The sequence below is a fragment of the Aythya ferina genome (assembly GCF_964211825.1).
Source record: "Aythya ferina genome assembly, chromosome: 14".
Taxonomy (NCBI): domain Eukaryota; kingdom Metazoa; phylum Chordata; class Aves; order Anseriformes; family Anatidae; genus Aythya; species Aythya ferina.
Window position 1 is genome coordinate 10,562,250 of NC_140312.1, and position 13,659 is coordinate 10,575,908.

Sequence of the window (13,659 nt, forward strand, 5' to 3'; positions counted from 1 at the left end):
TCAGGAAGGAAGGCAAAACTTCCTATTGCGGGGAGGAGGTGGAAGGGAAAGGGGAGGGGGCTGACATTTCAGCAAGGCCAGCATGCAAAATTCAGGCAGACCAGGAGAAAGCAGGGAGGGAAGAAGCAATAGAGCAGAGAGGAACATAAGGCAGCCCCATCTCTCACCCAAGCTCGGTATATATTTGCCTTTTTAATTTTTGCCAGGATTTATTTTGCTGCAGTTGCAATCTGTCCAAATCCCAAGTCCCCTCCTAGGAAAGATGTTTGCCTTCCACTTCCTTAGAACAGCACATATTTACTCTTGTGCTTTAACATGCCCACGTCTCAGCATCACGACTAGCAGCCATCCAAATACCAAATCTCCCGACAACTTGCACTGCAAATGCAATTTAAGGGGATGTGCCCTTAAACTCTCCAACCCCCTGCACCTGTCCCATGGCAGCACACAGAGAAGCACCTTTCACACCAGCCTTCCCATGGTGCTGAGGAACTAACAGAAAAAGATGGGGTGAAAAAAAGCGTACCCGCTGGGCTTGGGGAAAATAATGCAGGAACCTGCTGTTCCTGCCCAGCACGACTAGCCCTTGCACCAGCCCGCGGGGTTGCATTTTGTGTCCCCAAACCTCCACAGCCAGGGGAATTGAGCTGTGACTTTCCCTTGTGCATTACAGGTGCTGAGCCAGAAATAAGGCATGAATCAAACAGTGGGGCTACCCTCCCACCAAATCCTTCAAAACCGAGTGGCTGAGTGGGGAAGAAAGGCTCCCATCGGTGCTGCCTTTTCTACCCTCACAAGGTCCAAAAAGAGAAAATCGAACAGTTCTGGTTTTCAACTCAGAGTGAAGATCTCTTGAACTTCCCTGGGCTATTTATAACCAGCTCGAGTTAGAACATAGTTTGCCTATCAAAGAAAGCAGGGAAAATCCAGGCCCTGTTCACGCAGCGAGCAGAGCACGGCCTGTGAGTCATTTCTAGCTCACTCCGAGGCTTCGAGCTGCTCCAGAGGTTCTGCTTCACCGTGCATGAGCCATTTCCTCCCTGCCAAGCGAGAAGTGTGCAGCCGTACAGGTCACACACCGTGAGTCTCTTACCCAGAGCTTGCCATCCCAGTAAAACGCTCCCAGCAGCTTGACGATGTGCCGGTGATCGCAGGTCGCCAGTATTTCGATCTCCACCATGTAATCCTCCAGTTCATCTTCGCTCTTTGTTTCGATGACTTTGGCAGCCGCTAAGGCACCGGTTTCCTTATTCTTAGCCTGCAAGACAAAACCCGTATGAGTACAGAGGTGAGGAGAGCCAGAACACGCAGTACTTGCACAGTTCCTGCTCGGCCGATGCGTGCTCAGCACCATCCACAAGGCAAGAACAGGAACCTTGCAGATGTCTCGCTGCTCCCTCAGCCTGCCCAAAGCTTTGAAAGGCAGATGAATGCTGTGCAGGGGCCAAAGCATCCTCCCTCCAGTCTCTAATGCCCCACTGCTTCCCATGAAAAGAAAGAGGCTTTTAGACAAGGAATTTTTTCCTAGGACAAGGAGCTTTTTCCTATTGTTTGTAGCATGAGGAGAGATGGAAGCAAGAAAATCTCAGAGTCTAGAGGCCCTCATAATAATATCGTAGGCAGCATCTCCAAAATCCAACCAAATTCACAGTACAGATGTGTCAACAGCCGTGAGCATCCCTACACTCCCTTCATCATCAGGACTTTTCTGCAATGTGTGAGGGAAATGTAGGGATGTCCTCCTTGACAGGGGAAGCAACAAGAAGGGTGCATTTCCCAGGCACTGGCCAGCATTCCTGGTGTTGCATTTCAGCAGGCTGCTCAGATCACGGTAAGAAAGATACTCCACATGCTTTCCTGTTTGCCTCCTTCATTTTATAAAGTCCCTTTAACCTGCTTACTGCAACGTGCTTCACCAAATAGCTAGAGTTTTGTCCAAACATCTTTCTTCTGCTGCTTGGGAAACCTTTGCTGACTTTCTCTCCCCTTTCCTTACAATAAACCCCTTAGTGACATTGGGTCAGTGACTCTGACCTCGCCCTAGGTTGCCTGCAGTTCTGCCTGCAGATGCCAAGCACGGAAGGTGCTATTGCTGGAGGCACCACGCGCTGCTGCTGCTCGAGGGCTCTCCACCCAGCGTTGCCCACAAGCCTCCCCAAAGCTATCAGGGCAAATTTGCATTTTTCAATTGGAAATTTGCACAACTTCTGCAAAAAAAAAAAAAAAAAAAAAAAGTTGGGAATCCGCAACCAAATGCAAAAAGGTCGTTTGCATTTGGTTGCTCCGCTATCAGCCCTGTCACGGGCTGGGAGTGGGGGCGAGATGGCAGACATTGACTCAGGAGCTCAGCACCATTCCCCGAAGTGCACTGAATCAGCAGGTTGAGAAATCCCCATTAGCTCCCTCACCCCGCTCCTCCACCCACACAGGAGAGCCCCCAGGGCAGGATTTCAGTTCCTTGCCCATTTTCTATTCTTCATGCCCCCTCCAGGCTGCAGAGCCCCAGCTGGGATCAGGACTGCTTCCTGGGGGGAGGAAGCCCTGGCAGGGATGCTCATGCTGTAGGAACAGTTGGGACCTTTCTGACTGCTTTGCAGTTTACGTATCTGTGTTTGGAAAACCTAGGCGGGTGCTTACAGTAGGATTAATTCCTAGTGTAAACACCCCGAGCCCCGCTGAGCAGTTTTACAAGGCTTAGGTGAGAGCGGGGCTGTGTACTGCCAAACAGGCTGGGGAGGGCAGGAGGGAACGAGGGAAAAGCCATATAACGGAGGGAGGGAGGGAAAATAGAGGAGCCCTGCCTCTCTGCTGGGTTTTGAAGGCTTGTTGAATTCACACTGGTTGGCACGCACAGCTGGGTCTTTACTACAAGGGACAAACCCATTTCCACCTGGGCTTGCTGCCCAAATGCAAGACAGCAGCTCAAGCTGGTTTCAGAAGAAAATAGTTGGTTTGTGTGTTGTGTGGTTTTGTTTTTTTTTTTTCCTTTGCTCAAGCTTGCGTCCTAATAAGTTGCCACCAGCAACCCTGAGGAAGGCAGGCAGGCTGGGGCAAGGTGTAAGGGGAGAAGTGGAGTTCTGGGGAAAGCACAGCACTTCCCAGACACCACAAGAAGTGCCCCACCGTGTTTGCTCTACACTTAGGGCCTTGGGAGAGGGCCAAGGAGGGGAAGTAAATATTGTGAGAGAAGGTGGGGCTTCCCTCTGAGGTCAGCTATCGCACACGCGGGGTCCGAGCCAGCTCAGCCCTGCCAGGACTCAGGGGCCCTGAAGGCACCCGAAGAACTTTGAGGCTGAGAGCCTGGAGCACCCAGGGTGCTCGCCCTCATGGGACCTGCAGTCCCTGTGGTCCCCGTGGTCCATGCATCCACTTAACCCACAGCCCCCATTAGCACAGGGCAGGCAGGATGCCACCCCGCAGGGCCACCGCTGGTGCCACCAGGAGCGGGCGCAGAGCTGCTCTGCATGCATGGCAGGGCTTGATCTACAAAGACAGTGAAGAAACAATCAGTGATGTGAAGGTCTCCTGCCCAAACACGGGTCTCCTCTCCCATGCTGTGCATTTTGGAGGCTCTGAACAAAGACCTGGAGGACGCAGCTTTGCGTACCCGGCTGCAAGCTGTGGGTGCAGGAGCGATTGTGGCCCACGTGCTTGGTGGTGGCAGTCTGATCTTATCCATGGCTCCCCTGCGACTAACGGCGAGTAGCCCAGCAACCCACAGATATCGCTTCCTTTCTAGATACGAACGCACCAGCACACTGCCTCGTATCCAGGCCAAACACAACGCAGGTGAAATCAAGCTACCAGCGGTCAGATGGCTTGGTCACGCTGGCAGAAGTGAGACCATCATCTCTGAGGAGAAGCCAGCTCAGGACATCACACAGTCAACGACACCAGAATATGAGTCTTTGAAATAGCAACAGCAAATTCACGTGGGTTGGGATGCAAGAAGGCAGCACGGGCAGGAGCCCTGTACCTCCCCTGGCCTTGCAGTAATGTCTTGCAGTGAGTGCTCTCACGTGCCGTGGGAGCGCAGTTCCCAGGAGAAACCGAAATGCCTCACGGCCCCGTATGAGAGCAGCAGCTGAAGCAAGAAGGTGACCTGAGACCATGAGCTGAGCAGATCTTAGAAAACAAATCTCCTCCAGTGTGACCTCTTACAGCACAGACAGGAGACTGGTTCCCACGCAGCTGCCACCGAGGGGACCAAGGCTCCACGACGAGGCACCGCTGACCCCTGCCAAGCTGCCCACGATCCCACTGAGCCCAAATGCAGCCTTGCTGTCACAGAAGCCCCCCAGCACACTGAGGGACAGCCGTCCCCCTCCCGACAGGCATACGGCTGTGTCACAGCCCCTCGCAGCAGCCAGCCAGCTCCCGGAGCTGGGCCAGATTCATACAGGCGGCGTCAGGTTTTGGCTAAGCCTGCCGTGCGGTCTCTGGAACTCACATCTGGCAATTTCCTCCAGCTTCTCTGCTGGTATTTTCCTGCATACGGCGTATTACAACAGAGATATTCTTCCAGGAAGGTTTGTTTGGATGCTAAATAGGCCAAATGCTTATGGTGCCATCCCTGCAAGCCAGTTTCAGACATCTGAGGCACGGGATGATGCTTTAGGGCTTATAAGCCTTCTCTGATTTCTGCTTGTCCTTGTGCAATAGGGCAGAATCTGTCCTGAGACATCAGCACAAAGCAAAATACAGCCTGCTGCAACCCCAAAAAGCATAGCCAGCAATTTTGCAGGGGTAACCTGCACCTCCGGGTCTGTAAGCTGCTGGCCTGGCCCATTCTCCTCGCAGCAAGGGGACCCAGCACCAGGCTCAGGAAAGGCAGCACCCACTGCTCACTCTCCAAGGGCTGCAGGATGGAAGAAAAGAGTTGTCTCTCTACAGCTTCACCTCTATCTTAAGCTTCAGCAGGGGTCAAGCCCCCATTTTGAAGTGATGGAAATGAAGATTTCTCTCATGGTGTTTCCAAGGCCATCAGATTTTCTGTTGAAATTTGTGGACAGAAGACAAAGAACCACCCCTGACTGGTGAGGTCCCATGAACAGAAACTGTTTGATGCTTGTGTGTGTGACCTATGGCCAGTCAGTCAAAAAACAAAACAAAACAACTAAACCAAACAAAACAACAAAAAAGCAAGCATCCAATTGTCATTTAATTCCTCTGCTGGGCATTTTAATTCCATGGACAATTTGTCCCTGGAGTGCTAATTAGTATAAAAATAGAGCAGGCAGCTACCAGCATACTGCCCAAGACGTGCTGCTGAACCACAGCTGGGTTCATTGCAGTCTCAGCATTTAAAACCCGAAATGCTCTCAGGGCCGGTGGCAGCCTCTGTGCAAACCAAGGTGTGCACAGAGGTAGGCTGACAGGTCTGCGCAGAGACGGGAACGGGGCACGCATTGCACAAGAGAGCACACATCAAATAAAAGTTATCCAATAAACCACTTCCAGAAAGCCACGCCAGGAGCCAAGGTTCGGGATACAAAGCAAGAAGAAGAAAGGATCTTGCTGGAGCCCTCTGGAGAAAGGCGGGTGCTGGGCACGCTGCTGCCATGCGATTGGGAGCAGGGAACAAGTAGGATCACTCCTCGAAGGCAGAGGTGCTGCTTACTTCATGGGTTTAAGGGGTAAGAGGTGACAGTTCAGGTGACAGGCAAGGCTGTTTGGCCTTTGCCTGTGACTCACCCTCTGTGCTATTGTGAAATCCAGGCTATTTTAAGCCTTTCCAGAACGCGTTGCCGGCAGGCAGGATTGCTGTCCTTCCTCAGGCAGCCCAGCTGCCAAGGCACAGCACGCTGCCCTGGGAGCTGCAAGGAAACCCCACGCGAGCCCTCCTTCACCGGTGACAAAAAAGGGAGCAGCACGAGTGCTCCAGGTGGTCCCACGAGAATTTTGTCTGGGCTCGCTTGCCAATGTGGCTGGTGGCCCCGGGGTCTTCCCAGCCTGGGGTGACCCTTTTGAAGCTGCTCTGCAATAACATGCCACCACATTTCTGTCCCTTCCTTCCATGTGCTGGGAGCGCTGATGTTTCAGACCTCACCAAGCTGCAGAAGCAAAAGGGAAAATCCCCATGGTCTCCATGGCTTTGGGGGTTGAGAGCCCTGGCTTGATTTTCCATGCAGCGTATACCCGCTGCGTGTCTTTGTATGCAAACAACTGCTCGTTTAGATATTTCTCAGGGATAACATAATGATTAATTGCCTTCCAATGAACTTTGCCTGAGCTGTCTGCATCAATAAAGCGCAGGACAGACAGGCTCAAGTCAGTGTTTCTGTTATTGTCAAATGATCAATGGGAGCTGAAATTAATTCCATGTCTGACGAGCCCCATGGAGCCACTTCAGTTTGTTACAATAACTCTGAATTCTCTGAATTATTTTTTTCCTTTGGAAATGTTGAGTTTGCCCCTGGCACCAGCCAGCAGAGACAAGGGGGTGCAGTGGTGTGTTTGGGGCAGCGGGGCACCCGAGGGTGCTGTGCCCTGCAGCCTGGGCACTTGTGGGAGGCAGAGAAGATCCCAAGCTCACATCAGCCCAAGGAAGAAGGGAGGCAGCGTGTCCTGCTGCAGGCAGTGCTGAGTGATCCCTCCTGCACCCAGCCAGCCTGGGATTAATCCCAGCCAGACCCAGCCTGGCTCCAGCATGGGCCTCCCAGGAGCTCAGCTCTTTACATTTTGAGCTCACAAGTTATGACTTCAGGTGCGAAACACGTGCTTGGGGAAATTACTCTGAGCCTCATCCCAACATGATGTGGGAGGGTGCCAGCAGGCTCCCTTATCTGCCAGAGGGACAAACGCAGCATGCGTGCAACGAGCCCTTCTGCCCTGCCTGCACATCACACCACCAAGCTCTATTTGCTGAGCACCCCTGGTAAAGCAGCACCCACGCTGAGGTTTGTCTGCAGGCATCGGGCCGGGCTGGGCACCGACCTCGTGGCTGCACCAGCGCTGCCGCCCTGGCAGCTGTGGCAATACTTTTGCAAGAGGTAGGGGGAAGTGGAAGTGGCTTGCAAAACACACAGAAAGGCGTTAGTACAAACGCAGCAACGCCTTCCTCTGGTTTGGCGTGCTAGGGGTAATGGAAAGAAACACTGCCAGCGAGTTTGAGCAAGGGCTTCTTTTCTATAGGGGCGTGTGAAAAAAGTGTGACCAGAGCACGGCAGGTACGGCCCCTTTTGCCTTAAAGGCTCAGCAGGAGGCAGGGAGAGCCAGCAAGCCCAAGCAGCAGAGCTCTGTGCAATGCTGTGAACCTTGCACCCGCACACAGCAGCAGAGACCAGAGGAACGATGGGGAGCTTCTTTGCAGATACACCACACCATAACCCACCTACAGAAACCAGCTGGTTTCTCAGGCCCAGCACAAGCGAGAAATGAACAGAAACCCATGCAAGGTTTGAAGAGATGGAAGAGTGGAAAGATCTACATGGATCTAAAAACTTCAGCCCACATAGACCTCAAGTCTGGAAGCACAAAGCATCCCTCAAACCACCTGGAAAGGCACAGCGCCTCAAGTCAAGTACGCCTGCCTTGATCTTTGCTCAGTCAACACCACAACATTGGGGAAAAAAAAGAACAGGAAAAAAAAAAAAGTCATGAAACCAATTCTGAGTTTCCTAGCAACTTTCTACAACAAGTTCAGCACACGGAGTGCTAAGGGCCTGGCCGTGGGCTGAGTGGCTGCATGCCTGAGTGGCAGGGAACAGGGACATAAAACCCCCAGCCTGAGGGGTAGTGTGGGGTCAGAGCTCCCCATGGCCAAGCACTGCAGCACTGAGGGTGGGCTTGAGCTAAGATGCATTAGAAAAGCCCCAGACTTAAAGACAGAAGCACCCCAAGTATAAGAAAAAGAACATCTCCCCCTCCTCTCATATGCCCCCAGAGAAACTGGGCACTCAAAGGGAAAGAATTAAAAAAAAAAAAAAAAAAAATGAACCAAGAGGCATGTTGGGCAGGGATTTTCCTAAGGGACAACAATTGCCATGTGCTTGGGAGTGAAAGGCTCAAAGGCTTCTCTGAGCTTTCTCTTCCACGCAGCTGCCCACAGCATTGCCAAGCTGCAGGCCATGACACAGAAGTCATTGTCAAAATATTTAGGCCATGCAGAGGGATCCCTCTCCCCCTGCACACACAGCGAGCAGCAGCTCCACAGGGCTCAAGACAAGCCTCTCTTGGACTCATGCAGGGACAGAGCAGCGCACGTTTCAGTGAGTTTTAAGTGACCATTAAGTTCAATCCAGTTTAAAGTTCACCCTGGTTTAATATTGTTGCACCACAGCTCTACAAGTAAAGGCGTAGTGTCTTCCCATTCCTCTTTCCCTAAGAGGTTTTATGGGGGAGAGAACCCTTCAGCTAGTCTAAGAGACAAAGTCATGAAATCATCTTCCCCTCCCCCCCCCCCATTATTACTGGACACAGTTGCAACCAATCAACTTAAAACTTTCTTCTTCTTTTGTCCTTTTTCCTTTTAATTAAAGAAAATAATAAAAATATTATTTTTTTTAAAAAAAGCAAACCAGCAGATTAGCATCCCTCCACAACATCCTTTCCAGGAACTGCACGTTAAAACCCCCATGAATCAGACTGAGCCCAACTCACTCGAGAACCAACCAAGCGTGGTGCAACCTCAGCTGGTGAGCAGAGGTTTGCAAGCAGAAGAGACGCCCTGCAACTTCTCCTGGGCCCAAGTTGTGGAAGCCAAGCTAACGAAGCAGCTGCACGACACCTCAACAATTAGTCCCTTTATTACCCAAATTTCAAAACAGAGCATTTATAGTCTTTTAGCAAGGAGAGCATTAAGCACTACTGCCGCCATAAGATCAGATAACCCAAACGTGGCTTTCTGAGCTGCATCTGGAGAAGAAAGGAGAGCCGCACAAGAGGCGTGCTTATGAATTGCTGTGGCATGGGGCAGAGCGTTATCTATCTTTGTGCCTGTTTCAAACAGAGAGCTGTTTGAAGGCGAATTCAAATGAAGTTTTCCACTGCATTGGGGGCAGCGTGGCAGCCCGCGCTCCCATCCTGTCCCCACCCCACGAAAAGAAAGCGCTATCAGGGAGCCAGCATCCCCATCAGCACACACTGGAAAGCCGAGATAGCGTTTCACAAGAGACACGAGCACAGCAAAACAATCCCATGGTTAGAAGCACGTTGAGCCTCCTTCCAGCAGAGCCCATGCTTTTGTAAGACCGAGCCCTCTCCCTGCCAGCCCAGAAGAGCCTGGACGTATCCATCTGTTCCTGCTGACACCAGTGCAACTGCCTGCAGCAGTAAATCTCCCATCCCTGCACCCAGTGGGTTTTGCAGGAGCTGCAGGATTTGTTTGAAGTACTCAGGCTGAAGCTCACGGCTGCAGCTGAAGCATCCTTGTGGTCCCAAGCCCAGCCCTGTGCCAGTGGCCAGCTCACAGCACTGCTGCCGCCGTCCTCCCTCCCCGCACACACCCACAGACGTCGCCTTCGCACCAATACAGGCCCAGCCAAGCATTTTATGAGATGTGTCTTAGGTGTTTCTGCAGCAAAAAATAACTCTGCGCTTTTAAGGCTGTTTGGAAAGGGCCTGAGTTAGGAAATTGTATTTTTATAGGCTCACAAACGTTGGGGTACTGCAGACTTCACAGGCTAGCACACACTGCTTGCAGCTCCCAGTCACCGGCCTAATGAGTGATGTAAGATCATTGATTTAATGAACTTTGGACGGGGCGGGTAACACATTCTCTTCGGTGTGCAGTGTGTTGCTATCTATGGGCTGCTATTGCTTCCTTATCACAGCCACTGGAGGTACCAAAACCAAGAGATTAGTAGAGTGAAAGCAAGGAAGAAAGTCTCTCCCCACCCCCTTCCTACTTTTCAGCTTCGTTACCCTCTGCAACAAGTTTTGCCATTTCCTCATACCATCAGGTCCCTCTTTTGCAGAATAAAATAAGTCTTTATGTAGAAATAGGGAAATCCCACTGGCTGCAGGTTGGTTCCTTAAGTTCTGCCATATGCATTTCAGGCTCTACTGCAGGCTTGATTATTTTTAATTAACAAACATTTAAATCAAGCCTGTCCTACTTCTGTAGACGCTGTGTCAAACCAGTTCAAGTTTGCTCAGGAACAGCTCCTCAAGTGTTTTGCAGGCAGTAACACCAGCGAAACCACTGCACAGCAGAGCCCTTCTTCCTCCTGCTCAAGCTTGGCATCATAAAAACTAGACCTACTAAAACAGACATTTTTTTCTTCTATGAAAAATCAAAATTACTCCCAGGTCAGAGCTTTCTGGTTGGGTTTCAGACCATTCTCTGTACAAATCCCATCTTTCTGCACTGCACAGGGACCATGGGCTCTTACAAGCAAGCACAGCATACAGGAGGCAGGGCAGGATGCAAGCACAGGAGGATTATATCATATCCCCGTGCTTCCGTGTGTGGAAAGGGGGCGGAAGGCAGGCAGGAACTCCATTCAAACATCCTGAAACTCTCACAGCCATACAAACACCCTGACTTGCTCTGAATGATTGCTTTGGTGTGAAGAGCAAATTGACTTAAGTAACTTCAAGGGAATTATTAAAATAATGGCTGCCTGAGTTTTCCTTTTGCACAAGCGTTGTTTGTCTTGGGCTTTTTGGCAGCTGAGCAGAACAATAAGGCAAGCCCAGTCTTTCAGGTCACCATCCTATATACATCCTATATCATCACCTAGGGTAGATATTTAGAAAGACAAAGGAAGAGAATATGCAAGTTAAATCTTCGCATGGCAGGAAACGACTCCCTAACAATTCTACTGCCTATTATCTAAAATGAGGCTTTAGAGTAACATGTCACCTGAATAATTGGGGAACCTTAAACAAACAAACAAACTTTTGCACCATAACTCCAGCCAAGATGAAGGACGGGCAGAGAAGAGCTCAAAGAAAATGGAGAATTAAAAACCTGAACTATTATGAAGCATGAAACAGCCCTTTGCTTTGTCACAAGGTTAGTCCCCTCCCCATGACCAGCCACAGTAAAACATCTCTAAAGCAGACAGTTGTCTAAGTGTATGTTAACAACTTCACCTACACTTGGAGTGAACTTTGGGTTGTAACCACACAGTCTGCACTGTATCGTATGCTACAATCCCCATTCTTCTCTGGGTTGAAGTGGGGAGCAAAGAAGATGGAATTAAGGTTGAGAAAGTGTTATCTGGCACGCTGACATCCTTAGCCCACCATACATAAAGTTACTGTGGTAATTTAATGTATTAATATCAGGCTGGAGTTAGTAGCATAGGCAGTCAGGTACGACAACAGATTTAAAAACCAAACCAGCCACTTTCAAAGTATGTTCACTCTGAAAAATTCACTATGTAGGATATGTTAAACACATTTAAAATAGCGGATATATAAATCAGGTGTTCGTCTAAGTTTTCATTTGTCTCAGAAGCCTATTAACTTGTTTTACAATGTTTACCTCATTCCTATCATTGCATGAGAAACCTTAGCAAATACAAGTAAATAATTACCCAGAAGAGTGAGCGTTGCTATATACAAACTGGTTTTCAATGCACAACACCAAGGAAACTGGTAACAGATGCACTAATTGCTACCGGTGCTACTTTTAAAATTATAAATATACCAGACATTAAATTATGATTATAAGCAATTGCATTTTATTAGCAGAAAGGATCCTTCACCAAGGATTTCCACCCAGCGCATGGAAAGCGCACTTTAAGCCTGCTTTTTAGAGAGTTTCTCTCAAATAACATGATAGAGAAAATAAATAGATAAAAGCCGGAGCGCTGTGGTAAAACACCCCTGTCCTGATCTGAAAACAACCAGCTTCCTTCCTGACCTTCTCTGCAGTTACTACTTATTTCTCAAGGCAGTGCCTTGCTGAATGTTCCAACGAGGCTGTCAGAAAGCAGCTGCCGAGCAGCAAATTCACAGCTCCAACTCCAAATTATCTTTGTTACGCAGCTTGCCCCTGAAGGCTGGATCCCCAACCTGCTTCTCCAGCCAGCCCCAGCCAAAAGTCTGCTGTCTCAGCCTCTTAGAGATGACCGGAGCATTTCAGAGCCAGCTACAGGCAAGAATGCTGCTTCTTTGGAGAGCAAAGTACAGCATTTGGCCTTTAAAACCCAGCTCCCCAACACGAAGGTTAAACTGGCACAGCACTGGACATGTCCCCACCGGTGAGGAGCTGGGCTCCTCTTCTCCCTCTAAGTTTCTTTTTGCCAGCAAGGACCACAGGAATACAAATAATGTCACCCCCCAGAGGCTCACAAAACTTGGAGGCAGCCCGGAGCCTGCTGACTTCCAAGAAACCTCCATTCATTGCACCGCCAGGTTTGGCAGGGAGCACCTCACATGCTCTGAAAGAGGTCGAGTTAGAGGGAGAGGGGGAAGAAAAAAGGAAAAGAGATGGGGTTGGGGGGGAAGAACTCTCCTCTCTCTTTTTGCCCCGAGCACCACCCCGCACTCAGCACCACCAGCCGCCCCGCTGCCTCTGCTCCCAGGCAGGAGAGGCCGAGAAGTGGCTTCTTTTCCCCTCCAGCAGCTCAGGGGACGTGGGGAGGCAGCGCAAGGTGCCGGGGGTCCAGCTCCCTGCTGCTCCCACGGCTTTTAGGGCAAGGAAAACGATCGGGGGCTCCCCCAGCCCGACGGGGCGGCCGCTGGCGAGGTCCCCCCGAGCCCTTCGGCTGCACACCCACCTTGTAGACTTTGCCGAAGGCTCCGTCCCCCAGCTCGCCCACCACCTCCCACACCTCGCCGGGGTCCAAATCGCGGCGAACGTGCTCGTACTCCTTGGAGCGGCGCTTCTCGAAGGTGGAAAGGCGAAGGATGCGGCGGAAATTTGCGAAAGCCATGCCGCTCCCGCTCCTCTAGCTCCTGTTCCTGAGGCTCCTGCTGCTCCTCCGTGCGGAGCCGGGAGCCCGGCGGCCCCGAGGTCCCGGTAGCAGCCGCCGAGCGCCCCGGGGAGCGGAGCCGTGCCCGGAGCCGCCGCCGCTCCACCTGCTGGCCCGCCCGCAGCCCCCGCTGCCATTGGCCCGGGCCGGGCAGGGGCTGAGCAAAACTCAGCGGAGCTCAGCTCAAGTCAGCTTTGGAGGATGGGGATGGAGGGCACGGGGTTGTTTCAGGCTCGCGAGCCGGTCTGGGGGCGAGAGGGAAGGCGCGCATCCTCCCCCTGGTTAGAAAAATAAATCCCTCGGGAAAGCCGCGTGAAAATCACGTATTGAATGGGGACACCTAGGGGAAATACCCGACGGTGCAGCCGCCTTCGGTAGTTTCTGAGGCCAACCCGTCCCCAGCTGAGGGTGTTTTGCTGTGTACCCCGAGGGCGAGGGTCGGGGCTGGATTCTTCCCCCTGCATCCCGCTGTGTGATGCTGGCAGCGCCCTGCTCAGCCTCATTAATCCCCTAATATATCACACCCGGGAGCGCGGGGGCTGATCGCCGGCTCTCGCTGCCTTTGCTGTTAAGCAGAGCTGGATTTATCCTGGTGTGAGCAGCCCCAGCATTTCGGCTGGGAGCTTCCCAATAGTGATGCTCGAAATGTTATTTAAATCTGCAGTTCCTGGAAATCCGTGCCTATACTAGAATTTCAGCTGCGTTTTTGAAGTGAGCTTTGTGTTCCCCTACTTATTCCCCTCTCCCTTGTGGGCTGTGGGAAAAACAAGCTGAAAATACAACCCAAGTA

At 51.3% G+C, this 13,659-nt stretch overlaps 1 protein-coding gene across 1 annotated transcript in view; it reads right to left on the minus strand.

Moving 5' to 3' along the window:
• Positions 1–13,134, minus strand: part of STK10 (serine/threonine kinase 10) — a 47,981-nt gene extending 34,847 nt beyond the window's left edge. The window contains exons 1-2 of the mRNA XM_084535730.1: positions 12,675–13,134; positions 1,094–1,258 (exon numbers count right to left, since the gene is read on the minus strand). Of these exons, the coding sequence (XP_084391856.1) occupies positions 1,094–1,258; positions 12,675–12,830 (321 nt within the window). The 5' untranslated portion in view covers positions 12,831–13,134. The remainder of the gene's footprint in view (positions 1–1,093; positions 1,259–12,674) is intronic.
• Between the last annotated feature and the right edge of the window lie 525 nt (positions 13,135–13,659).